This window comes from Esox lucius, chromosome 6 (assembly GCF_011004845.1).
Source record: "Esox lucius isolate fEsoLuc1 chromosome 6, fEsoLuc1.pri, whole genome shotgun sequence".
NCBI lineage: Eukaryota > Metazoa > Chordata > Actinopteri > Esociformes > Esocidae > Esox > Esox lucius.
Genome location: NC_047574.1, coordinates 7364643 through 7390368, shown reverse-complemented (window position 1 = coordinate 7390368; position 25726 = coordinate 7364643). Strand labels below are relative to the sequence as shown.

The 25726-nt window shown below is 47.1% G+C and overlaps 1 protein-coding gene across 2 annotated transcripts in view; it reads right to left on the bottom strand.

Annotated features, from left to right (window-relative positions):
* fmn2b (formin 2b) overlaps window positions 1-25284 on the bottom strand; it is a 52086-nt gene extending 26802 nt beyond the window's left edge. The window contains exons 1-9 of one of the 2 annotated variants that reach the window (XM_034292760.1): window positions 25198-25284; window positions 21143-24470; window positions 16408-16580; window positions 12330-12486; window positions 11506-11517; window positions 10859-10920; window positions 8654-9747; window positions 7861-8005; window positions 3286-3373 (exon numbers count right to left, since the gene is read on the bottom strand). In XM_034292760.1, the coding sequence (XP_034148651.1) occupies window positions 3286-3373; window positions 7861-8005; window positions 8654-9747; window positions 10859-10920; window positions 11506-11517; window positions 12330-12486; window positions 16408-16580; window positions 21143-24470; window positions 25198-25242 (5104 nt within the window). In that variant the 5' untranslated portion in view covers window positions 25243-25284. The remainder of the gene's footprint in view (window positions 1-3285; window positions 3374-7860; window positions 8006-8653; window positions 9748-10858; window positions 10921-11505; window positions 11518-12329; window positions 12487-16407; window positions 16581-21142; window positions 24471-25197) is intronic. The other variant, XM_013134178.4, reaches the window with a different exon arrangement.
* Between the last annotated feature and the right edge of the window lie 442 nt (window positions 25285-25726).

Sequence of the window (25726 nt, the reverse complement as noted above, 5' to 3'; positions counted from 1 at the left end):
TAAATAAATAACATTAAGACGATGGTTGGGCAAAGTACTCCCATCTCTATATAAACACACACAATAAAAACATTTGGCGTGATTAAAACTGCAAATAGTTTTAAGTATGTGTCGCACACATGGATTGCGTCAAATTCACCTATTATTCTTTCCAAATTTACCTATTATTCTTTTCAAATGTTTTCAGGCTCAAGGTGTTGGAATCACAGTACACAGCAACTTTCACTTCTAGCTGTGGACTTTATACAGGAATGTTTGTTGTCTTCTTGTGAAGTGACTCCAGTTTAGATTAGACCTGGCGGTGTTGGTTACAGTTGTGCTGAAATATGAATTACTGGAGCACATTTTGCTGCATTCCATTTCACTTTATCTGGAAAAAACCCCCAGCGCTTTGCGGACGTTAAGTACACTACTCATGCCACGATGCAGCCACGACCTTCTGAAATATGGATGCAGTTATGTCCTGGAACGGTCCCTGTTGCATGTTTTGCAGTATTTCTATTCTTCTTTTCACTTCAGTGTCGAGTCACTACAATGGGATTGATATCCATCCTGACATTTTCTCCCATCACAACAACTGAAATCGGATTTGTTATTGTTAACCAACTTCTTCATAGTCGAATCTGCGCTGGAAACGCAACACTTGACTGACTTTACAGATGTTGTCTGAATGGGGGACAGAGGAAGGGGTAGTCATTTACAAATAATGTCAATCCCTATTACTCTATGTATGTTACGGTACTTGTTGAGACACTTTAGTCCTGCACTAAGTTAGGCTCGCCTAAACAAAGGGGGTACATACATTATTTTTAAAAAAAATTTAAGAATATGTATTTTTTATTTATTTTAAGAATATGTATTTCATTTGTAAAGATCTGTACAATTTTGACTTTAATAGTTTTAAGTTGCTCAGTCACAAATAGTTGAATTAAATCCAACTGGAGGGGCGAGGGAGATGAAGGAGCGGAAAGACGGAGGGATGGAGAAAGGACGGAGGGATGAAGAAAGGACGGAGGGATGGAGGGATGAAGAAAGGACGGAGGGATGGAGGGATGAAGAAAGGACGGAGGGATGGAGGGATGAAGAAAGGACGGAGAGATGGAGGGATGAAGAAAGGACGGAGAGATGGAGGGATGAAGAAAGGACGGAGAGATGGAGGGATGAAGAAAGGACAGAGAGATGGAGGGATGAGGAAAGGACAGAGAGATGGAGGGATGAGGAAAGGACAGAGAGATGGAGGGATGAGGAAAGGACAGAGAGATGGAGGGATGAGGAAAGGACAGAGAGATGGAGGGATGAGGAAAGGACAGAGAGATGGAGGGATGAGGAAAGGACAGAGAGATGGAGGGATGAGGAAAGGACAGAGAGATGGAGGGATGAGGAAAGGACAGAGAGATGGAGGGATGAAGAAAGGACGGAGAGATGGAGGGATGAAGAAAGGACGGAGAGATGGAGGGATGAAGAAAGGACGGAGAGATGGAGGGATGAAGAAAGGACGGAGAGATGGAGGGATGAAGAAAGGACGGAGAGATGGAGGGATGAAGGAAGGAAGGGTGGAGATTCTTGTCGTTTATTTCAGCTCTGCAAAACAATTAAGGGTCATCGGGTGGAATGTTGCTGTATATTTTATTCTGGTGCCAAAAGAATTTGTAGTTAATTATGATCTAATCAATGTGTTTAGACGTTCTATATAACTCTCAGACACAGTCTGATTGGTAGAGATTCAAGGCTCAGGCAGGGGATAAGCCTGTTCCTTTGTTGAACATCCAGGATGTGTTTCCTAAATAGCATCCTCCTTTCCCTATAAGGCACTCCTTTTTGCCAAAGGCCCATAGGAGTCTGGTGCGACGTAGTGCACATTCTAGGTTAAAGAGTGCAATTTAGAAGGAAACCCCTTTCTCAGATTGGAAAGGAATTTTTCCTTCAGCTCTCTGTACTATTTGATGGGTTTCAGATTTTTACATAGCCAGATTGTGGGTTGCTGTTTTTCTTTTTTTTTTTTTTTATTCTATCCTGCCCTGGGATATTTCAATGACCTTGGAAGAGAAACAGGCTTGAGACGTTCTTCCCTGTAGGAATGTGTTGTTAACCAACATAAACGCACTGGAGGCCATGATATTGTGCGGCGCGGTCTCAAATGCGTGCTGCTAGCTTACCAAGGGTTACGGGTTAAGAGTCCGACTGGGTCTATCTAAATGTAAAACACATTCATGCATGACTGTGTAGTTGGGTTCATTAGCTTCCCGTTTAGCTATTGCACATGCAGTAGCTCCTCTTGCTGGGGTCCATATAAACATATACACCTACATACCTGATTGGCAAATTACTACATAAAATTAGATTAAAATGTTTTAATCATATTTGCAAGACAGACATTCATATTAACCTATGTGTTTTGGATAGTCAGCAAAATGTAATTGAATAATGGCAATACATATTAATTACGATTATTTTATTATATACCATCATCATCCATATTAATATGATTATTAGGAGAAATAATTTGTTAATTGATGTTCAGTGAAACCAATAGGATCGAAGTCCTTATCATTCCATCTATAAATTCTAATGGAAACCTCACTTACAGAACACAGTATCAACATAAAATAGCCAACTGGTGACCCAAAGTAACCAGACACTAAACCAACCACTGACCCAATGTGTGCCGAAGACTAAACCAACCACTGACCCAAAGTAACCAGACACTAAACCAACCACAGACCCAACGTAACCAGACACTAAACCAACCACAGACCCAACGTAACCAGACACTAAACCAACCACAGACCCAATGTGTTCCGAACTCTAAACCATCCATTGACCCAACGTAACCAGACACTAAACCATCCATTGATCCAATGTGTCCGGAGTCTACAAAAGGGAAATATGGAGACCTGGAGTTGGTTGTGATGTCTAAGTAGCTCCCAGGAGCTATCACCACATCACAAGAAAACAGAGAAAGAGAAATAAATAAAAATAGGAAATGCGTTCACTGCCTCCAAAAGGCAATCTTGTGCCTTCAAAACACGTCTGCATCAGAACAATGACAGCAACCCAAACAAACAATTAAAGGTCAGTTAAAACATAGGAAACTAGACGACTGACGCAGAAAACCATGAAGACGCATGCAAAACCTCCCATTTTCAGCTGATTCATTCAGCAGATAAATTCACAAGGACATTTTAGACAACCTGAGTTTAGATTCACCATGTTGTGAAGATTGAGGTCACATTAACTCACCATGCTATATTGATGTGTCATTGGAGGTTGATTTCATCAACTTACCATGTTGGATATCCTTCATGTCCAGATGCAGACTGGACATCAGAATCCCCACAGCCTGAGAGCGCTTGTTGTTCAGCAGTTTGACCACCTGCATGGATAAAAGACATTAAAGATATGGCAGTAAAGATAGAAATGACAATTCCAGGAGGTAGGTGAGAGTGTGAGAAAGAAAGAGTGAGAGAGAGAGTGAGTGAGTGAGTGAGAGTGAGAGAAAGAGAGAGAGAGAGAGAGAGAGAGAGAGAGAGAGAGTGTGAGTGAGTGAGTGAGAGTGAGAGAAAGAGAGAGAGAGAGAGAGAGAGAGTGTGAGAGAGAGAGAGAAAGAGAGAGTGAGAGAGAGAGAGAGAGAGAGAGAGTGTGAGAGAGAGAGAGAGAGAGAGAGAGAGAGAGAGAAAGAGAGAGTGAGAGAGAGAAAGAGAGAGTGAGAGAGAGAGAAAGAGAGAGTGAGAGAGAGAAAGAGAGAGTGAGAGAGAGAAAGAGAGAGTGAGAGAAAGAGAGAGTGAGAGAGACACACCCATGACAAAACTCGAGGGGCAAAGAGAAGAACCCCAGAACAAGGAATACATAAGACAGACTATTAAAAGTCTGGCATCCTAGTTCAGAAGGTACTTGCTTCTTGGACAATCAAAATCATATTTGAAGTATTTCTTGGAAGCAGATGGGCACATAGTTCACCTGGCCCTCCGTTTCCCATGTTTAGTTTACCACTGATCCACATCCTTCAAAGGACAAGTTACAGAAAACACATTTTTGGGTGAGAATTGTTATATTCAGTGGTATCAAAGGCCATTTCATTTTTATTATTACTTGTGTACCTTAATATTAATTTAATTCTGTGAACACTCATTCAGTGGGACTTGAACTGCCATCTGGCTCACTCTTCCATCTAGTAGAAAGCCAACAGTATAGCATTAAATATTCTGTCTATAATCCCAAAACATTCAGAAAGAATGACATTTATTTTGTTTTCAACCCAACATATCCATAAGCGCAGGTTAGGCAGGCAATTAAGGACTGGAGAAAATAATAAATAATAATAAATACATGAAACAGTCTTTATATGATTATACATAATTGCTGGCGTCCATTTTCCCCACCAGGCAGCCAGCAGCTGTAACACAGCGATTCTTTTCTTCTTGTTCTCTGATTAAATAATTAGCCCGCAGGAGCTTTAGAAACAGACCAGAACCATTGACCAGAACGTCTAGCAACGAGAGCAACCCACAGTCACCTCATCAAAACACTGTCCCAAAGCCCCCCCCCCCCCCCCCCCATTCCCAAACGAGTGGCTTCGGTTAAAAACCGCACTATTGAGAAGACTGTTCTATGGGATTGAGACAGACACTGATGTGCGTACCAAAGGACCCCCTATTCCCCATAGGGTTCTACATAAATGTAGGGCACTAAATAGTAAACGGGGTGTAATTTGGGGCTCGGCCAGTGTGCCAATGGTGCTTCCCCCTCAGACCAGGGAAACAAACAGACATTCTTTACCCCCCCCCCCCAAACATGTTTCCAGATTTTTATCAGAGCTCCTGACAATGGCCCGTTCTCCAGAGGAGAGCTTCAGTTTGGCTTGGCTGGTACCCCGTGCCAGCATCGGGAACCGCCATCAATCTAAAGTCCTAAGCAGAAGTGCACAACACATGAACATAAACTCTCCCTTCAGAATGTAAACAGACGACCTCAGGACCTCACCTTCAACTCCCTGCTGATGTCTCACCAGCCGACGGGATCCATCAACCAAGATAGAACCAAATAAACACACTCAGTACGGAGTCACTCCGGCCCGGCAAGGTTATCAAGCACTGGAAACAGAGTGATTTCTCTCCGGGAGGGACACGAGAAGTGTGAGATGAAAGGGCTTTAGAGCCTGCATGTATCAATCAAGTTCATTTATAACGTTTTTTTTTTTACATCAGCAGCTGTCTCAAAGGGCTTCTCCAGATACCAAGCCAGAAATCCCCATATAGCAAGCTTGTACGATTTAAGCACAGTGGCTTGAGTGAACTCCCTAGAAAAGCAGGAACCTAAGAAGAAACCTAGAGAAAAACCAGGCTCCACGGGCCAGTTCTCTTGGCTGTGCCAATTAAAGATTATAGGAGCACATTACCTTTTAAGGACACATTTTTCATAAAGAAAATCAAACTTTCAGCAGGTCAAAGAATACCCACTCTTCACAGGTAAACGTTAATGTCAGTTGGGTTTCATTACCAAGTGTTAAAAATAAAAGGTTTATAAGAGAGCGCAAGAGGTTAGATCCTCCAGAGAAAATGTAAATGTCAGTTGTGGTTTTCGTTGGCGAGCGCTGAGAGGTTGAGACAGACATAGAAACGTGTTTACCGTACGTCGGCATTAATGGCAGTACGAACAATACATTATTAGGGTATCAGGTTCCGAAAGCGTAGCACTGCTAATTTTAAGATTGTTTCTGCGTTTTAGATCACAAATTAAAACAATTACAGCGGTGAGGGATTGGGCCGATCCCAAATCTGCACCCCTATTTTGAGGAAGTCGATACAGCCTGCGGTCTCTGGCTGTCAGCACGGTGGCCTGTTAAACTCACTGTAAAATGTGATTGGAAAATAGTCAACAGGACTAATTGTCTGTTCATTCCCAGCCAGAGGCTCGAGAAGCACTGACGTCAACGGTGTGATATCAGATAGGGGGAAGACCACGAACAATGGAACAAGAAAAAAGGTTCTTATATCAGATTCATGATGGAGTAGAGGGACATTGTTACTCCAGGGAACGAACGGACTGATTTGTGGAATGAAACACAGCTGAACACAATTGAATGAAAAGGAACTCCGTCAACTAGGAAATATTTTGTTTCAACATAATGTCCCCAACATACATACATATTTAGTGAGTTAAATGGAAAGAAAACATCTGCAGGCGTGTAAATAAAAGTAAATTGCAGCGGCTTTAATAATGTGTACCACAACGTCTTATTTTATCCACCTCGGCCAAGACCTAACAACAAACATTAAAGAAATATCACATTCATGTGAAAGTCAAAATAGAATCCTAAGTTTCCTCCACTAACTAACTCTGTTCCTAAGACAGATCATATACAGGTATCTCCAAGAACTGCAAACAATGACGCATCCAAAATCTCAACTTAACCACTTCCTATTGCTGGCATGCCTTCTGTCATTAAACCAAAGAAAACAATATCATTTTATCAACAAAAAAAATTCCAGGCAGCCTCTGGCAACTAGCGAGGAGAAGGGATACCAATTATTTCAATCAGTTAGTGTCTAAGGTAATGTTTTAAACATGGACCGCAAACTGCATTCATTCTCTATGGGAGTCTTTAAAACATGGTCTTCTAATTCATTCACTCGCTATGGGACTGGGACAACTTCAAAGTAAAAATTCTTTACCAGAGTATTTAGGGAGGTCAATCGCTGAAACAACTTAAATTTCCAAACACTTTATTTGTTAACACAAATTGTAACCAGATTTGGGCCAGACCACAAGACAACTGTGACCAAAAGTGATGGGACCAAAAAAAACTTTCAGGAAAATAAATACAGCCCTTAAAATACAAATACACCCAATTATTGGAAGAACAAAAAAATTCCTTCTGTGTACCCGATCCATATAACCCATTTCAGCAAGCACAGAACCCTCCCTGAAAACAATGTATTAAGCCTTTTTCTAAGCCCTTCCCCAACATTCAGCCCCAACCTCAGTCTTTCCTTCAGCCCCTTCCCAGACATTCAGCCTTAACCGGTCTTTACCATATTCAGCCTTAACATCAGTCCCTTCACCTAACCTTCAGCCCCAATCTGTTTTTACCTTCCCTTCCCAAAGAGACATTGTTTCAAAAATCATCCAACATTCTTTCGCAAACATACATCTGTGCTTCAATATGCTTGCTTGGCACAAATAGACCCAGTAGAACTCTCAAAGTTCTAAGTGTGGAACATTCCTTCTCCCCATGTCTACTCCTCAGAGAGAAGAGACATGACTGGACAGCACAGCTAGTGGTGCTCTGTAGCTCAGCCCCCCCCCCCCCCCCCCCCCCCCCCCCAAAAAAAAAATCCCTCCAAGATCAATGGTGATCACAGAACATCCATAAAGAAACTTTGATGAGTTTAGACTAAATTAACAAAGGAAGACATCGGGACTTCATTAAAACCGAACACATTTAGTAGTGGACAGCCAGTCGTGAAGGGACCTGGTTCAGATCCTTTCATCAGGCCTGAAGGGACAGGACATCGCATTGCGCCAGAAGCTTTGATTAGATCCCGTCCCAGAATTCAATTGTTCAACTTAGAGAAGAAAAGAGTAGCAGTAAGGAAGGGAAACAGAATTCTTAAATAAACAACTGAAGATGGAGAGAGGCACGTTGATCTAAAGATAACAGAGTTTGTCTGGCAAGAAATGGACTGCGCCAATAAGGGCTGTAGTAGCAGCCTAGAGAGAGAAGTCACCGGAATGGAGGCGTGAACACTGGAGGTCATCAGACCCAGTCCCACACAGGCCTACACGGTTTCCACAAACAACAAAGTGATTTGTTAACTATCGATTGAGATCAAATACACAAAATGATCTTTTGGCCCTCACCTGTTTGGCTTTAGACTTGGTGATCGTATCGGACAGCGGCTTCTTCTTCTCCTTTACAGCGGTCTTGGAGAACAGCTCAACAAACTCCCCAAAGTCCACGTCCGGCTCCTCGATCTTTTCCCAGACAAGAGGTGTGTTCACCTCCCTAGGGCGAATGAAGAATTACACACAGTTCAACTAGAGGTTTTGAAGAAAGAAACATCATATTTTCATTTGGCACTGGTGGGTCTCTTGACAGCAAATCAATCAATATCCACTGGCACAATCACGTCAATTACGTGTTTTTATTTGGGGTTTTTAATCTTTCGTCACTGATACCGAACCCTTCTGCTTGTTTTTCTGACATTATCACATTATCATTTATGCCAGCTTGGCATTTCTTATTTCATGGTTACAATTCAAAGCTGATTGTCTGGGAAAACTACAGAGATCTTCGGCAGACAGGGAAACGCCACATGCCGGCCTGTACGACACCTGTTTCCATTTTACACAACGGCTTTATGCATCTAACACATCTTTCTTTCATTTCACTAGGAGTTATGGAGCTATGTCCACAATGCTGAGAAAATACTTTAGTTGGGGAAACATGAAAATGGCCTGAAATGTCAAGCCTTGTATTCACAAAGTTCAAACAAATAATTCAAATAGAGAGCGCTACACTGTACGCCCGAAAATCTATTTTATACTAATACGGTTCCTCACATTAAATATTTGGATAATCACGTTTTAGCGCAGCGCTTTTGTCAAAACAGCTGACGCATAAAGAACTTTATGAATACAGTTGATTGTTTACTTTTTAGTGTTGAGTTGTATTCTGGTCCAGTAGAGCGGTTTCATGGGTCTGGGTGGCTCCACGACTCCCTTCCGTGGAGGCTTCTCCTGGGCCATGCCTAGAGAGTACAACCCCATGGGCAGAGGAGGAACCAGGGATCCCAGCCCACAGGGTGGAGGAGGACCAAAAGCCCCTGGAGGAGGAGGTGGCAGTGGTGGTGGAGCCCCACAGCCAGGAGGTGGAGGAGGACCTGCCATCCCAGGTAAGGGAGGTGGTGGTGGGGGGCCGCAGCTACCTGGTAGAGGAGGTGGTGGCGGAGGAGGGCATAAACCCGCAACGCCAGGTAAGGGAGGAGGTGGTGGGGGGCCGCAGCTACCTGGTAGAGGAGGTGGTGGCGGAGGAGGGCATAATCCCATCACGCCGGGTAAGGGGGGAGGCGGAGGAGGGTGTGGCATGGCACCTCCTGGCAGAGGTGGTGGCGGAGGCGGCATGGAATGACCCAGTAGAGGAGGTGGGGGAGGTGGTGCGCCTGTCTGTTGCTGGCAGGTACAGACAAACACAGAGCCTGCCTTGGAGAAGGGGACGGGTAACGACAGGGCCAGTTCAGAGGGCAGGCTAGGAGCAGTAGGGGTGGACGACGTCCAGGACTCCCCTCCGTCCTGGTTCGCGGGACATGGAGACATCTGGTCGGCTAAAGGCACTTTAAACTTAAATATTTCCTCCATGGGTGATGTCTGGACCGACTTGGCCTCCAGACAGCTCAGGACCATCCTGTCCTCCGTCTGTAGGTCCACGTCACAGACCTCCTTCACGTTCTCCTCCGTCTGTAGGACCACGTCACAGACCTCCTTCACGTTCTCCTCCGTCTGTAGGACCACGTCACAGACCTCCTTCACGTTCTCCTCCGTCTGTAGGTCCACGTCACAGACGTCCCTGTGCAGGCCGCCCTCATCGCCGCACTCCTGCTCCTTAGGGCCAACATCTCGGTCCAGCAGGGGGTACTGTTTCTCCAGCTCGGCTATCTTGGTCCTCAGGTCCTCAATGGTCTGCTCCAACTGCTGGATCACCGTGACGTGTTCCTCCTTCAGTTTCACGGTCTTCAACACCGACTCCTCCTGGAGAGAGGGGGGAGACCGAGACAAAGACACAGACAGGGAAAGAAAGGGAAAGAGAGCAAAAGAAGGGAAAACGGAGAGGAGAAAGAAATTAGAAAGAGGTAGAGGCGGAGAGTGATAATGGAAGACATGCATACAAACAAACATGCATTTTAAAACCACAATAACAATACATTTGAAAATCATTCTCTTAATGTTGTCGTTTGCAGATTTTTCTTTTTTTTTTATTAATAAAAGGTAACTTGCTATAGCTATGCAAAGTTCATCACTGTCTCTATTCAAAACGTATAACTGCATCTCAGTAAGAAAATCGCTGATTACAGAGAAACACAGATGGTCCATCTGCCATCTAGAGGTGAAATGATCCTCACACAACACTAACTTGGATGTATTCCAGACTACTTATTCAACTAAATGATCGGATGCTGCCCTCTTCTGGTTAACCATGGAAAAGTGGCATTTTGACCATAATTCTGACAAAAACACACAAATAAAATAGTTGGTTCAGTGCGGGTGTAAACTTTAAGAGAAGCGCTATTCCCTCGAAACAGAAAGACTGAGACCGAAGTCACCTTTCCAGTAAGGTAAACTCACTAGCAGCAGCAATCGAGTTAAAAGGCTATTCCTACCTGATCAAGGCAATTACTGCATTATGGCATGGTTCTTACATCAGTTACACATTATACAGAAGGGTATCCCCATTCCCTCCTGATTTGATGATGATGTCCAATTGAATATACAACCTTTTTCTTCTTTCCAAGGGCCTCGGAACTTCGAAGAACAAGAAACGAGTCACCCGAGACAATCCCGCCGAACCGTTTTCCGCTATTCATACCATCCACTCAAAGCAGACGTCAGCAGAACCGGGGCGTCAGGGAAAAAAAACAAACCTTGGACAGACTACCCCTTAGCGTGAAGTCCCCCAACCCACCAGAGGGAGTCGCTAGGGGGCCACAATATAACACACAACCTGCCACCACCCCATTGGCTTAGACCACCGTTGTTGCCGTGCCAACGTGGCATGCGGACATGCTCCACGGGCGCCAGTCGTGAGGCTCCTATTCATAGGACCCGTGACCCCGGGAAAACTCAAGACTATGATGTCACTGACCTGAAGTTCGTTGACCGCTTCTCTCTGTAACCGTTTCAGGCCCAATATGGCTGCTTGGTGTTCTGTAAGGGCATATACAAAACAGCACAGTGATGCATACGTAGCGGGATGGTTAGCCTAACGGTCGGTAACCTTTAAGCCTTCAAATTAGCATTAAAGACAAAAAAAAGTGACATTTGTATAATGATAGACCTCAAATGGAGTATTCACACTGGCTAGGGAATTACGTCACAAACGTGCCTAATTCCCCAGCCAGTAGTTAGGGAAATGTGCATTTCTTCCGGCTGGACTGTTGCCGGGATCACACATTCATTAAGGTGCCCACTGCAGTAAGGAAAGAGCAACAGGGTGCTTGGGGAAGGAAGAGCAGTGCTCCGAATCTCAATCCATCGGCGCCTGCCTAACCACTGACTCACTGTTGCTACGCAACCTTGCCCCTTTTAGCATGTGAGAGACTATAAATCATGAGGCACGTGATTTAAAAGGAAGATGGAGCCAAATTCTACGCAATCTTCTCCCATCCTGTCGCTATTCAGATGAGCACTTTGACAATAACCACGTGCAAAAGAGCAGACTTGGACTGGAAAATATCAGCCAAGGTAAAATTCAACACATTAAAATGAACAATAGGAAAAACCTTGACCTACCTTCCTCCTCCTCTACATGAAGCATTGAATAAAGCGTGAGAGATACAATTTAGAAACAACTCTTCACATCTACACTCCACAGTACAATTCAGAATAAGTACTTGTTAAGTTGGAAATGCAAGTAATACTTCAAGCCACCTAGATGGAACCCCTGGTATGAAAGAAGAGGCCCAAAACTGCATATTTTAACTCTTACAGCCTGGAGACAAATTTGGCAGGGGACAAAAGGCCAAACTACCAGCGTCACCCTGGCTGGAGAACAATGTTAAAATGAAAGTGAAACACACAATGACAGAGTCAAAGTAAAAGACAGCAAGAGAGCAACAAAGAAGGAAACAAGAATTACAATTAAATGAGGGAGAACGAGAGACAGAAAATAAAGACCAATAGAATTGTTGGGAGCACTCTAGCTACCTGCTAGTTTTTAAATCTCTGTGGAGATCGGACAGTACTGGATAGGGTGTTCACAGTATGGAAACACCAGAGGTTTTAGAACATCTCCTTTATTCATAAAATGTTGGTAGAAATACGAAATTAAATGACATTCACAAATTTCACAAATGTTGTTGCTGACTGGAATTCTGGGGAGTTTGCATCCAAGTCCGTTGTCATTTAACCATACGGCATACCTGCTTTTACCGCACATCGCCAGGTTTTAAAGACCCCTACACACTCGGACAGATGTAGCATTGGTCAAACTCATTAAAGGAGTTTGCACACACGTCCAAGCCTCACAGGCCTACAGAGGTACCTACTATGAAGGCACTCAGAGTATTTTTAATTCAGAAAAGCATGCACATGCCTGTGGCGGTGACAGCCCCTACCTGCCTCGGTGTACCTCAGGCCTGGTCGATCATCGCCACCAGGTCTGGGTGGGGGCCACAGGGTCTTCAGATGCCCAGGGAGCGGGGCCCGGCCCTCAAAATGCTCCATTGCGTGGGGGGGCTGGCTGACGGCTGCCCAGGTGTACAGCTGGTCTTGCTGTGGGTGGGGGGGTGGAGGACAAAAGCGGGGTGCAAGGACACATGAAACTTCACAATTTAGGATTTGGGATATCAATTAGCAAGTTTTATTTTGGGATAACTATATCTAGAAAATTGCCTAATTAGCTTTACAATACTTACTTTGTCAGGCTTATCGGCACACCCTATATGAACAGTATTAACAAAAACATCCATAGCATTTAGAGAAGCAGGCTGACAGGAGGCTAACAGGAAGGTGTCATGGAATAGACAGCCCGGGGCTAACAGGAAAGTGGTATGGAATAGACAGCCCGGGGCTAACAGGAAAGTGGTATGGAATAGAATAGATAGCAGGAGGCTAACAGGAAAATGTTATGGAATTGAAAGCAGTGGGATGACTGAAGGGTTTTACGGCATAGAGAGCAGCAGGCTAATAGAAGGCTAAAACAAATGTTAAGGAACAGATAGCTGTAAGCAAATTGTAGGCTAACATGAGGTTGTTGAGGAAGAGAACACACGGACACCCTATAGGCCCTGGTCAACAGCACTGCACTACACAAGAGAGCAGGTTGCCATTTTGGATTGGGACAGAGACCAGCGGACGTCGCTAACGTGCTGACCTGAAGGTGCTCAAACAGGCTGCATTTCCTTCGGACAGTCTGTTTGAGTTTGAGCCAGGCCAGGTCCACTCTCCTCTCCCTGTCCTCCCCTCTCCCCCAGCCAGTCAACAGTTCCCTGACTAGCTCAGGCACCTGGGACAAAACCACACATCCAGAGGCCACGGGAGCAGGCGGAACGCAGCCGGACAAGGAGGATGTCCCCGGCTGGGCCGTCATCCTCTCGGTCATGTCGACGGGTGGAGCACGGCGTCTGGACCCCGGCGCCAGCCACCACTCTGGTCCTAAACCGTCAGGCAGTCCATTATAACCAGGACAGTCGGGGGGAAATGCTGAGCTCTCACGTGGAATGAAAGGAGACCGTCAAGAAATCCATCAGGGGTCGTAAAAGTCTGGCCCTTTGTCTCGGGTGTCACGGTCAATCTCTGCTGTCCTCAGCTCCTCCACTGAGGCGGGGAGTTACAGCTGACCCGGCAAAGTTTCCCATTAGCCGGTCCGTAAAGCTGAGGCTCCCTGCGATGGTGCAACAGTCCTCCGTTAAACTGCAGCGACGCCCAGAAAGCTGGAGACTCCCTGTTGCTACACTTCCTCCCATGGTAGGTGGAACAGACGCAGCAGCCCCGCTCCGAACTGGTCCGCAACGCTACCCCCGCATCCCCAGGTCCCAGTTACTCCGGACAAATTCCCTTTTCTGCTGTCCTTGCAGTCTTTAATGCTAGTCACAGGAGAGGGTGACTGGACAGAAACCAGCCTGCAGTCGGATCGAGTTGCGTAAAGACGTTGCTCACTTCGCTACCCCCCCCCTTCCTTCTCTCTCTGCACTGCTTTGCTGCAGGATGAGATTGAGAAATGGAGAGAGGAGGACAGTCATATATATATTTAATGTCCAATGCTTGACAAAGCTTCCCTGTCCTCCTCTGCTGAGCAACACAGCTGGCTCCAGACTGCCTCAGCCCTGTGATCTGATCAAAGTGTCAGGACATAATCTGAACCCAGACATGACTGTATTACCTCTGGGAGACAGGCGGGGCGACAGCAGGGAAGTGCGGTGTCAGTTTGTGTTACTGACCACAACACAGCGGAGCAAAGAAGAACTGTGTCAGTTTGTTACTGACCACAACACAGCGGAGCAAAGAAGAGCTGTGTCAGTTTGTGTTACTGACCACAACACAGCGTAGCAAAGAAGAGCTGTGTCAGTTTGTGTTACTGACCACAACACAGCGTAGCAAAGAAGAACTGTGTCAGTTTGTTACTGACCACAACACAGCGGAGCAAAGAAGAGCTGTGTCAGTTTGTGTTACTGACCACAACACAGCGGAGCAGATATTCAACGAGGCTGGACCCCAGTCACTGACTTACTTCCACAGTGACACTGCACCGTCATGACCTTCACTGTGACCCCACTGCATCACCACAAGGTTCAGTGTGACCCCACTGCATCACCACAAGGTTCACTGTGACCCCACTGCATGATCACATAAAATTTACCAGACATTTATATTAAAATCTCCTAGCACCACCATTAGGAGGGCTCTGCTTTTACTTTTATGTCTCCAAAAAACAATTGGTATAAAATATCTGCATCATTGCTTGGCTAAATGTTGCGAGGATGAGGGCCAATCAATAGAGGGGAGTAAAAACCGACTGAGCATTTCTGAACTTACCCCACTGCAGGAACGGGTTTAAGGACACTTCTGATTTAAAAGTGAACCAGCTGAGACATTAGCACAGTTTGAGAGAGCCCAGATCACATCAACACAAAACATTGATACATCCAAAACAATACCCCCAGCCACTTTCATGATTAGACGGCCAAAGCAGCTGCCGTAACCAATGGCAACAGAGGATCGCAGCAGACTGGGGAAGAACATCCACAATGATGTTGCTGCTCACATAGCAGTGACTCAGACAGGCAAAGACTGCTGGGAAATGTAGTCCACATCCTATCCAAAACATTTGGCAGATGGTGAGGGTGAGTCAGAGTGCCTCCCTAAAAAAGCTCTTTGAAGAAGCCATATATTATTCAGAACCAACTAATAATCAACTCCAAGTCCCACCAGGTAGCCTGATTTCAGAATGTTAACGTGAAATGTAATTGTTTAGTTCAAATTATTATATTAAATCAGACCATCCAAGAGAACGATATCACGCAAATATCCTCAGGGTACAGGCGAGAGATGAAGGGGGGTAACAGAAGGTGGAGAGAGAAAGCTGAGCAGTAGAATTAAAGAAACAAGAAGCCAGCCAAGCCTAGTTCAGCCGGCCCGCAATAGAAAATGTTGCCACCTTGAGATACGAACCCCGGGTCGCCCACGTGAAAGGCGTTGTCGTTAACCACTACACCACGTACCTATACAATTACTGGATGACAGTATAGCCTCGTCTCTATCCTGAACAAACCCTCTTTTTCCACTGGCCGTTTTAATAGTTAATTGGCAATTCGTGAATGATATTGATACAGTTAAACTGACTAACGTTTCTTAATGTGTACTGTTTGTGTCACTGGCCGTTTTAACAGCGTATTAGCCAATAATAAGCTTTACCGGTATCTACAAACTTACTGGAATAGTCATAAGAATTGAGAAATTGCTAGCGAGTCTGCCAAAGCCATTTCATTTCATGGCATAAGAACGTACTTTTTTCTTTCATTCGTGAATGACATTTATACAATAACTATCAATAAAGGCGACGATAACTAACTTTTTCCATCACGTGAAAAGACGAGAGAATCGTGGAATCTACCAGAAATAATTAATGAATGTCGTCGCTCTTAATAGATTTGAACTTAGGTCTTCCACATGAGAGGCACTGTCTTTAACCACTACGCCACATCATTACACGTTTCAGCAGTTGCTAAACTCCATTGAGGATGGTGTCAAACTGACTAATGTTTCTTATTAAGTTTACCTCCACCACAAATAGCGTCTATGAACTGTATTGTTTTTGCCAAAAGCCGTTTAAACAGCCTATTAGCCAGTAATAGGCTTACTAGTATCTACTAACTTCCTAGGAATTATCATAAGAATTGAGCAATTTGAAGCGAGACTGAAGATGAACTTTTCCATGCCAGAAACAGTCCCAATATAACCGTATACAGTTTCAGGTTTCGGTTTTAGCCAGTGAAGTTTTCGCCAATACAGAATAATTCACAATGCGTACTTCGCTTCGCCTGCGAGGAGATACAAACTCGGGAACTATAGTTCACAAGCCCGCTTCTCTAACCACTACGCTATTTAACAAGGGTTAGTCAGTCAGTCAGAGACATTCGCTCTTCTTAGTCGGCACCGCTTACGCGGTACGGCAAAAATGGCGTTTAGACTTACGTGGAACTTGCATGGTGCAGCAAGTTGTGGGTTGGATCCTCCGTAGGTCTCTCGGAAACAGTCTGTGAAGGGGAGGAGGAGACCCATCGCCAGGATCCTGGAACACAGCTTCTCAGCCTCCTCTGGCTGGGCATCCTCCTGCTGCAGGAACAGCTTCTCCAACAGGGTGCGCCCTAGAGTTACAAAGACACAGTAAAATAACAGTTATATAGCAGAATACATCAGCGCCATTACAGGTGACATTTATCTAGTTATAATATGCAGCATCCGCCTGCAGCATGAACAGCTTCTCCAACAGGGCTTGCCCTACACTTTCCAACCATCAGTATGTCTGCCAAAATCCAGCATGTTAACTGTTTATTTAGATAAGCTATCGCACATCCAGCAGCTACTCTTCCTGGGATCCTCATAAAACAACCACATTAAAAAGAGTTCAGAATAGTTACAGACAAGCCAGTTTTTACTGTATCACATTTAATTAAAATACATCCAATATTAATAAGAAAGTTTTAGAAATGTACAATGTATTGTTCAATAACAAAGCCTTTTGATTGGCAAAGTGTGTCCACGCCCATGGGGACAGACACGCCCACACACCTACACAGCAGCACTGATCTAACTGCCTTGCTTCAACTCACAGTGAAATCAAACAAAACTGTCACAGCTTAATAGAAATGTACAAACAGCTTAGCATCCCACTCAAAGCACCCAATTAAAGCATTCTATTGTAGCGTCTGCTCACGTCATGAGTATCTCTGGGTGGTGGTGGTGACGCGTGTGTGTCTGCATGTGTTCCAGACCCCCAGTGAAACTCTCTAGATCCTCTGCATTGAATAACAAGTGCTTAGCGAATTTCCAGCCCCATCTTTAACTCCGGGAGTGAGTTATAATCATCTGGATGACTCTCTCCTCCAATGGTACAAAATCCACATGACATACGGATTAATGAATGTCTGAAGGTGACGCTTCTTTACAACAACTAGAGGAGTTTAGGATTTGGGTGAAGACAGGAGGTACATACATTACCTATAGAAAGTCCACACCCTGTGGAATATTGTCAAATGTTGTCATGTCAAAGCCGGGTTTCGTGCATTTAAAGTGATTATTCTTGTTCCGTTTACATACACACCATACAGTCCACACTCGTTTGTATTATTGTGAAATTAAATTACATTCATGTAACATGGATCCAGTGAAATGACAAAACGGGGTAAAGCTCCAAGGGTGTGTAGACTTTCTAAAGGCTGTGTATCTGAGAAAGCATGGCAGGCGTCCGCACGCTGGCACTGCTTCAGGAGAAACACCGGTCAGTTTCACAAGGAAGGTGAATCAAGAGAGTCGGCTCTAGTAAAGCCCATTAGTGGCACTGTTCGGCCAGCCTCCCAAATCACACCCCATCTTCTACATCGCGCACTAACAGTTCAGCAGTTCCCTGTGGCGCTGGGCCCTGGTCAAGCATACACTGGCAGTCATTTAGGAGTCGGGCGGTGTAGTTCCACGGCTGTGTCGTTTGACCACCGAACCAACTGGCCTAATTCTATTACCGCCGCTCCATTGGGTTAATCTGTCAATAGGCCACAAATGGAGAGCAATGATAAATGGCCTCATAACCTCCCTGCTGTTTGTCTACGGTCAGTCTTAAACGGCACCCTATTTACAGGACCAGGGCTCTGGTTGAGAGTAGGGCACCACATGGACAATAGTGAGCCCATTCGGGAGTGTTAATAAGGCCAATGAAGAGCGCTGATTCAACGGCCTCCTAACTATGGCACGGTCATCACGTCATCACTGACCGCCACAGATTTGATTGGCTCCGCTCAGACGGACACGTTATCATGCAGAACAGGCACAGGACAATTAGAATAGGGAGTGTTTAAGGATAAGCCCTAATGAATCCACTGCTGCGTTTGGCATGTCACTTCTGTAAATCCCACTGTGGGGAAGGCAGTGTTTTGGAGTGAGCCACTGCTTAAGAAGCTGGAGCACTCCTCACGCCTCTCTGAGGATTAAAGTGAAAAGAGCTTGACGGCAAAGGGGTTGAGATTGGACCGTCGTAGCTAGACAGGATTAGAGAGGTCTACAGTCATAATATTAGAGAGCAGAAGTCTAACGCCTTACCAAAAACCAAATGAATATTCTTCGGTCGTTGACTGTTGAATCGAGGTTAGTGATTAGTTACGAACGACCAGCACATTGGGCTCTGGGTAAAACTGGAAACAGATTAAGAGGGAAAACAGCGCTGTTTTAGAGGGTGGTCACAGAGCAGCTCATGAACTGTTAGCTCAGTCAGGAAGTAACATCTTGACACGGACACGGTCAACCTGGAGCCATTATGACGAACCACAGCATGCCACTGGATCAGAGACGATTACCCTCCCGGGATACACGGATGAGTAAATTAATCATGTAACCAAATCAGAGTAATTACAAACTCCCCAGTCTGTCACAAATGCTCTCATTTATCAAGCTTGGTTTAACTAACAGCAGTTGACAAATTCACCAGTCAAGTGCTTCATGCATTAGTCTCTCCAGGGCGTCACATGAAGCCACCGTTGTTTCCCCCTCAGATGATCAGAAAAGGGGCATAAGGTATAGCCCACGGTGAGGAAGTGCAGAACGCTGCCCAGTGCTGTTCTGTCAGCCAGGTTTCTTCCAGGGCAATCGAAGCTGCCATTCTAAAGTAAAAAGTGCTGTTGATAAACAGTTTCCGCGCTACAGTAGAAGCCTGCATTGCATCATGCAGACAGAGGCTAGAGAGAGGGAGGGAGGGGGAGAGAGGGAGGGAGGGCGGAGCCGGCAGGCAGAGAGTGTCCAAGAGGCTTGTTATTCCTATTGATGTAATGCAGCATGCTGTCTAACACCCCCCTCACCACACACACACACACGTCACAATGGAGATGCCAGTGACACACACCCAGAGAAACACACACAAAATAAACAATCCAACAGCCACAGACAACAGCTCATAGAAAGTGTGTATTTGTGCGAGTGTGTCCGTGCAGTTTGACACTCCGGGAAAAAAAACATTGGCTACAGATTACCGCTCAAGCTAAATATTAAATTAATTTAAATGGAAACACTGCTTTTTAGTTATCTGCCTGCTCTCCATTTGCCAACATACAGGCCAAACAAAATCTCCACCAAGCTCTTTAGTGGAACATGAACAAGGGCGTGACAGATGTCCAGTACAGTAATGGCTTTAATTTCTATCCAAAACAGGATGAACATTTATCCAACAGAGCGATATCTTGTTAACAAGCCAATGTCACCTGAGTGAATCATTTACATCCCAAACCTGAAAAAGCCCTGGAGCGGCATTTCTCTTTCTCTGACAGTGGGATCCAGACTGACCCTGCAGAAAGCAAGTGATGAACATGAAGACACACCAGAGTAATGGCTTCAGCCATGTTCAGAACATGACCATTCCATTGCCACCTGGCTCGACTCATTTAAAACCAGGGGATCCGTTGGGCCGACTTGATTCACCGTGACCCAGCCGGGACCAACATCAGTAACTCCCACTGGAGCCACATTTCAAACCCTGACATATTCGGGGCATTCAGTCACTCTTTCCCAGTTACTGACAAGGCCACGTACTGTACAGCAGAGTGAATGTGCGCGCCATGCATGTACCACCTTAGGGCATCCAGCTAGCACGCTATCCAGCCACAACAAACAAGCATCTCAACCTTTAGCATTCTGTTCCAGCTGGAGGTCTAATGCATTTTAAATCCTATGTATGATTTCTATGAGGAGGGTAAGGTGGCTTGGAGGAAAGACCGGGAAGCACTTCATAATGACCGTTTACTCATCATGCATTGGCGGGTCTACTGTTCCCTGGGGTAAAAAGCCGCCCCAAACGCTCCTGACTGAGTGAAGCAGCGTGCCGGGTGTACACTATTTGTGTTTGAATCAAGTATTGGTGTTGTATCCAAAAATAAAAACTGCCCCTCAAGCTTTCTCAATGCCAAATAGCCTGCCCTCCAAGGGGGACTAGGGTTGTATCCAAAATGGCACCCTCGAGCCTATAGTGCACTCCGCTATGGGCCCTATATAAACAAACGTTTTTTGGGAAACAGCCAAGCTTGAAAACCACACCTCCTGGAGAGGTCATAGGATGTTTTTGCAAGTCTCTAACATATTATACATTTAAGTGACACACTGTATGCATCTTAACATCACACAAATTACCCTGAGACCAGTTTGAGCTAGTAGCTAGCTGATAAAATGACCCTCTAACTAGCAGCTAAAGACTGTAAACAAAAACAACATTGAATTGGAGAGTCCCTTTCTGCCAACTGACCGGAACACACAACAGCCACTGGTATTTGTTTATGCTAAGTACATAGAGATGCAATGAACATCAACTGTCAGTGCCAAATACCTAACAATACTAAATCTGAAATGTAGAAACGTTAAGATAAACTCAAATTCAGTGTTCAGAGCGGAAACAAAATGATAGTGACCAAAATAAGACTAGTCTGATTACAGATGGCTACTAAAGACGACTGGATCCGGTAATGCTGATTGAGATGAGGTGGTAACGGGCTGATAGGCAACTTGACAGTTACGTCTGTATGAAACTGAAACTTCAAAATGTGCAGCAGGCAACACAAGGACAAAGGCAGGGAGGCGAACAAACAAACATCTGCTCTGCCTACACTGTGCTTTTTTTTACAGAACAGCTAGGATGCAGACAGCAGCAGCAGCAACAACAACAACAACAACAACTCACCAGTGAAGACATCATGGAAGCTGCAGGTGGACACCTGACCACAGGAGGACCTCCGCGTGGCGAACAGGGATTGACTGCCACCCCTCAGCCTGTCCTCTGACCCGCCGTAACCCTCCAAAAAGTCTGCAGACCCAGCCTTGGCAGGCCGCCCCCTCGCCAGCTCCTCGGTCCAGTCCGCAGACCGGCTGAGGAGCCCGGCGATGCTGTGGGAGCGCTCCCGCCTGGCCCGGCGCTTCTCCGTGCGGTGGCCCAGGTTGTGGCATCGCCTACGGAACAGGGGACTCTGGGAGGGCGAGGGGCATGGGGAGGCAGAGCCAGACAGCTGTCGGGTGGTGGTCTTGATGTAGGTAGGGAAGATGGGAGGGTAGGGTTTGACCACGGGGCTGGAACCTGCGGAGGAGCGGTTGGGGGAGGGGACGGCGGAGGAGCGGCTGGACTTGAAGAAGCGCGTGGCCAGACATGGGCTCTCCTGAGACGGCCATTTGGAGAAGACGCTGCTCCTCCTCCGCCGGTGGACCAGGGGGTCGTCGGCCGTCTCCGAGCAGCTCGGGTCGCCCCGGTCAAGACACTCCAGGGACTCGGCGCTGACCGCGGCCCCCAGTCCGGCGCCAACCCAGGCCCTCACCCTCCCCTCGGCCTCAGAGGTGCTGCCGGCACTCGGACACAGGTCCTCGTGGCTGGTCGTCGCCTCGCTGTGACTGAGGCTGTCAGCGGACAGGGGAGCCATGTCCAGGTCCTCCTCTTGCACCTCCTCCGCTTCCTCCACCTCCTCCAACACCTCCTTCTCTCTGAGGGGAGACTCTACGGCGCTCTCGAAAGAGGCTGTGAGGTCTGGGAAGCTGGTAGCGCTGGTCGTCTTGGTAACGGTCTTGGCGGTAGGGGGGTGAGACAGGGGCTGACTGTCACCGTTCTCCTCGTGGCGGCTCAATACCTCCTCCAGTGCCCCCTTTGTCCAAGAGGAGGAGGCACAAAGGGCCGTTTCCGTTTCAGCCCCTTTCGGCTCCCCGTTTAGCTCCCCGGTAGCGGAGGGGGCTTTTGTCTCCACCTCCTCCTCTGCCTCCTCCTCCTCCTGCGGCCCATCCAGGGACAGGCGCAGTTTGGAAAGCAGGCCGTTCTCCCGGCGAGTGACAGGGGCCGCCTCCGGGGCAGTTTGAGGCTCGGGAGGGCTCTGTTCAGGGGGGCTGGGCGTAGCTCTAGCCTCGTCGGGGCTTGGTTTCCTCCACCCCTCACCCCAACCCAGCTCCTCACTCAGCTCAGCGGTGGAGATAATCACCCCCCGCTGTAGTCTAATTGCCTGCTGGATGTCAGCGAGCAGATCCTCTTGCTCCGCAGCCGAATGAAAGCTATAGATATCCGTGTCCGATCCGGAGCTGCTCTTCTTCCTTTGTCCGTCCTCCTCTTCCCGCTTGTCCGGGTCAGCTCGAGTCCTCGCTGCGGGCGGCTCGCTCGCTGTCATGACGCCGCGACTACCGCGGCCGGCATGCTCCGGCGGCCCCTCTGTGTCCGACTGGCCCAGCTCGTCCGCCGACAGAGACAGGTCTGGCGTTTTGGTGCTGATGGAGTGAGCCGAGTCCAGCTCATTCTGGGAGGACAGGACATCCTCCCTGGAGCCTCCGGTCGAGCCCTTCCCCTTCAGGGTCTTCCTCTTCCGGATGGAGAACATGGAGGACCGGGACTCCTTCTCCTTCTTCCGCTTCATCTTCTCCTCCGCTCGGCACGGTTTTCCCTGGGATTTCTTGCCGTTGTGAAGACCTCTCATCGTGCCGTCCGTTTCGCGGGGCCCGCCGATCGGATCGTCCGCCGCGCTCTGTCCGCATCCTTCCCCCTCCTTCCCCTTCTTCTGCTTCCCCTCCTGGTTTCCCATGGCGACGGATCTCAGCCTCCACTTCTCTTTGACCCGGGCGCTGAGACTAAAGCCATGCCACCTTCCGTGAGCGCTGCGGTTTTCTCTGCCGCTGAGCCGTCTCCGTGGTTTCTGCGAGGCTGTGTCTGGGGATGGTGGGTCGATGCTGCTGCTTTCCGGTGACGACGACGACGAGAGGAGCAACGATGCTGAGGAGACGTACGCCTGCGCCTTCCCTCCCACTCCTCCCCGTGCCTGCTTCCTTTCTCCCCCTCCTCCCTGTGCCTGCTCTTTCTCTCGTCCCTGCGCATGCTCTCTCCTCTGCTCTTGTGCTCCCCCTCCTCCATCACACTGGTGCGCCTGATTTCTCTCCCTCTCTCCCCATCCATCTGGGCCCCAGCACAATGAGCAGAGCCTGACGTTTCTGGAGGACAAGCAAGAGGGGGAGGAGCCCGTGGGGACCACGGGGATTGGCTCAGTGAAAACAGGTTTTTTGCAGACATGCTCAGTGGAGCTCCCCGTCTGCTGCCTGCACTGTGCACGCGGCCAGGGAAGGGAAGAGCATGGCTCCGGGGGAGACGGACTCTGGTGGGGCTCCAGGCTGAAACGAAGGCTGTAGAGGGGACTGTTGGTACAGGGCTGAGGCAGTTGACTGGGGTATTGCTGGGGCATCTTGTCGAGGTAGGGGCTGTAGAGGGGAGTGTTGTTGCGGGGCTGAGGCAGTTGACTGGGGTATTGCTGGGGCATCTTGTCGAGGTAGGGGCTGTAGAGGGGAGTGTTGTTGCGGGGCTGAGGCAGTTGACTGGGGTATTGCTGGGGCTTCATGTCGAAGTAAGGGCTGTAGAGGGGACCGTTGTTGTGGGGCTGAGGCAGTTGACTGGGGTATTGCTGGGGCTTCAGGTCGAGGGGGCTGTAGACGGGAGTGTCGCTATGACGGGTTAAGTGGCTGTGGTAGGGGGTTTGATAAGAGCTGTGGTAGGGGGTTTGATAAGGTGTGAGGTAGGGGGTTTGATAGGGAGTTCGACAGGGACTGAGGCGGGGCGTACGGCCGGGACTGAGGCGGGGCGTACGGCCGGGACTGAGGCGGGGCGTACGGCCGGGACTGAGGCGGGGCGTACGGCCGGGACTGAGGCGGGGCGTACGGCCGGGACTGAGGCGGGGCGTACGGCCGGGACTGAGGCGGGGCGTACGGCCGGGACTGAGGCGGGGCGTTTGACGTGGGGTGTGGCGGGGATTGTAGTACGGGGTTCTTCTGGGAGTTTGTCGTGGGGTGTGATAGGGAGTGTGGCTGTGATGCGGGCTGTGAAAGGGCCTGTGACGGGGACAGTGGTTGTTCCTATTCAGACTGGATACAGCCATTGTTCTCCTGGTGAAGGCTGCTCTAACGATGTTCTCCCTCAGCATGGGAACCTGGTTCTCTACGGTCTGGATGGTACGCATGGTAACAGGTTCGGCTCCTCTGGATACTTTGCTCACGGAAAGGGTCTGGAGGGGGAAAAAGTATGTTACACATATACGTATATACAAAGACACCAGAACTATTGGGACAACTGGATAGACGGGTGTTTTAACACGTTTGTGCAGGCCTAACAGCTATGCCTCCTCTTGGGTCTAGTCTTGATTCCAGGTTTTGTTGGCTTTTGGAATCTGCTATTGGGGCCTGTCAGCGTGAAGATGGTGCTGTGTCAATGAAATTCAAGGTATATTAGAAAAGAAATTACAACATGGCCAAAGGTTTGAACAGAAGCAAACCTGAGCTCCAAAGTCTCAAATGGTCAGGAACATGAAGACAAATACTGAGGTTTACTCATCCAGCTACCTACACACTTATTGTAGTAATGTATTCCTTCTAAGGCATTAACGCCTATATTTTTTTATGGAATAGAAATTACCGGAAGATTTTTCTCACTCCCCCAAATCCCGAAATGAGCAGACCACTTTCAAATTATTGCTGAGGTTTTCACGCCACAAGCATAACTACCTGGGCTTCTAGCTAAATTAATCAAATGTGTTCATTCTCACTAAGCGTGCGACATTTTCAACAGAATGTGCATACAGCCTTGACCGTCACACGTAAAAATTGGACTATAGCTTTGTCTGGTTTCAGTACATTGTGTTTTCGATTGTACTTATTGGTAAATTAGTGATGTCTGGAAATCGTTATGCCTTTGGCCAGGTTGTCACTGTTAGAACTAGTTCTCAATTGGCTTACCTGTTTAGAAATAAGGTGAAACAAAAACAAAAAAAAGTTTTGCATTGCGTGGTGTCCTAGGCAAAGTCAACCAGTGCCATACCAAACACATTCGCTCTAAAACGACTATACCAACATTCGGCGAGTGGTGTTGGCATCATGTGAAGATAAAGAAGGGTGGTCTTTACATCAATATTTACCTTGTGAATTCCTATTTGTTACTCACTTCATGTTGCCTTCAAGAAATTGGCAGCAACCGGTCAACATCATCCATGAAACACGCCCTTTAATCAGCTACTTGATTTCTTACAGGCTTTCTGGGACACGTTCTGATCTGTGGTCATGTTATAATTTGTAAAATAAAGATTGGTGTGCTCAGTTTTCTGATATTCCTGGCACACATCTTATGAATTTAGTTATATTCTATAACCAAGTATCAACGCAAAAGACCCCTTTTAATGAAATAAATAATCTAAACAAGTTTATTGACGTAGATTGTGAATTAGACTCAATTCAATAATGACATCTAGTGGTTATTTGATAGAACACA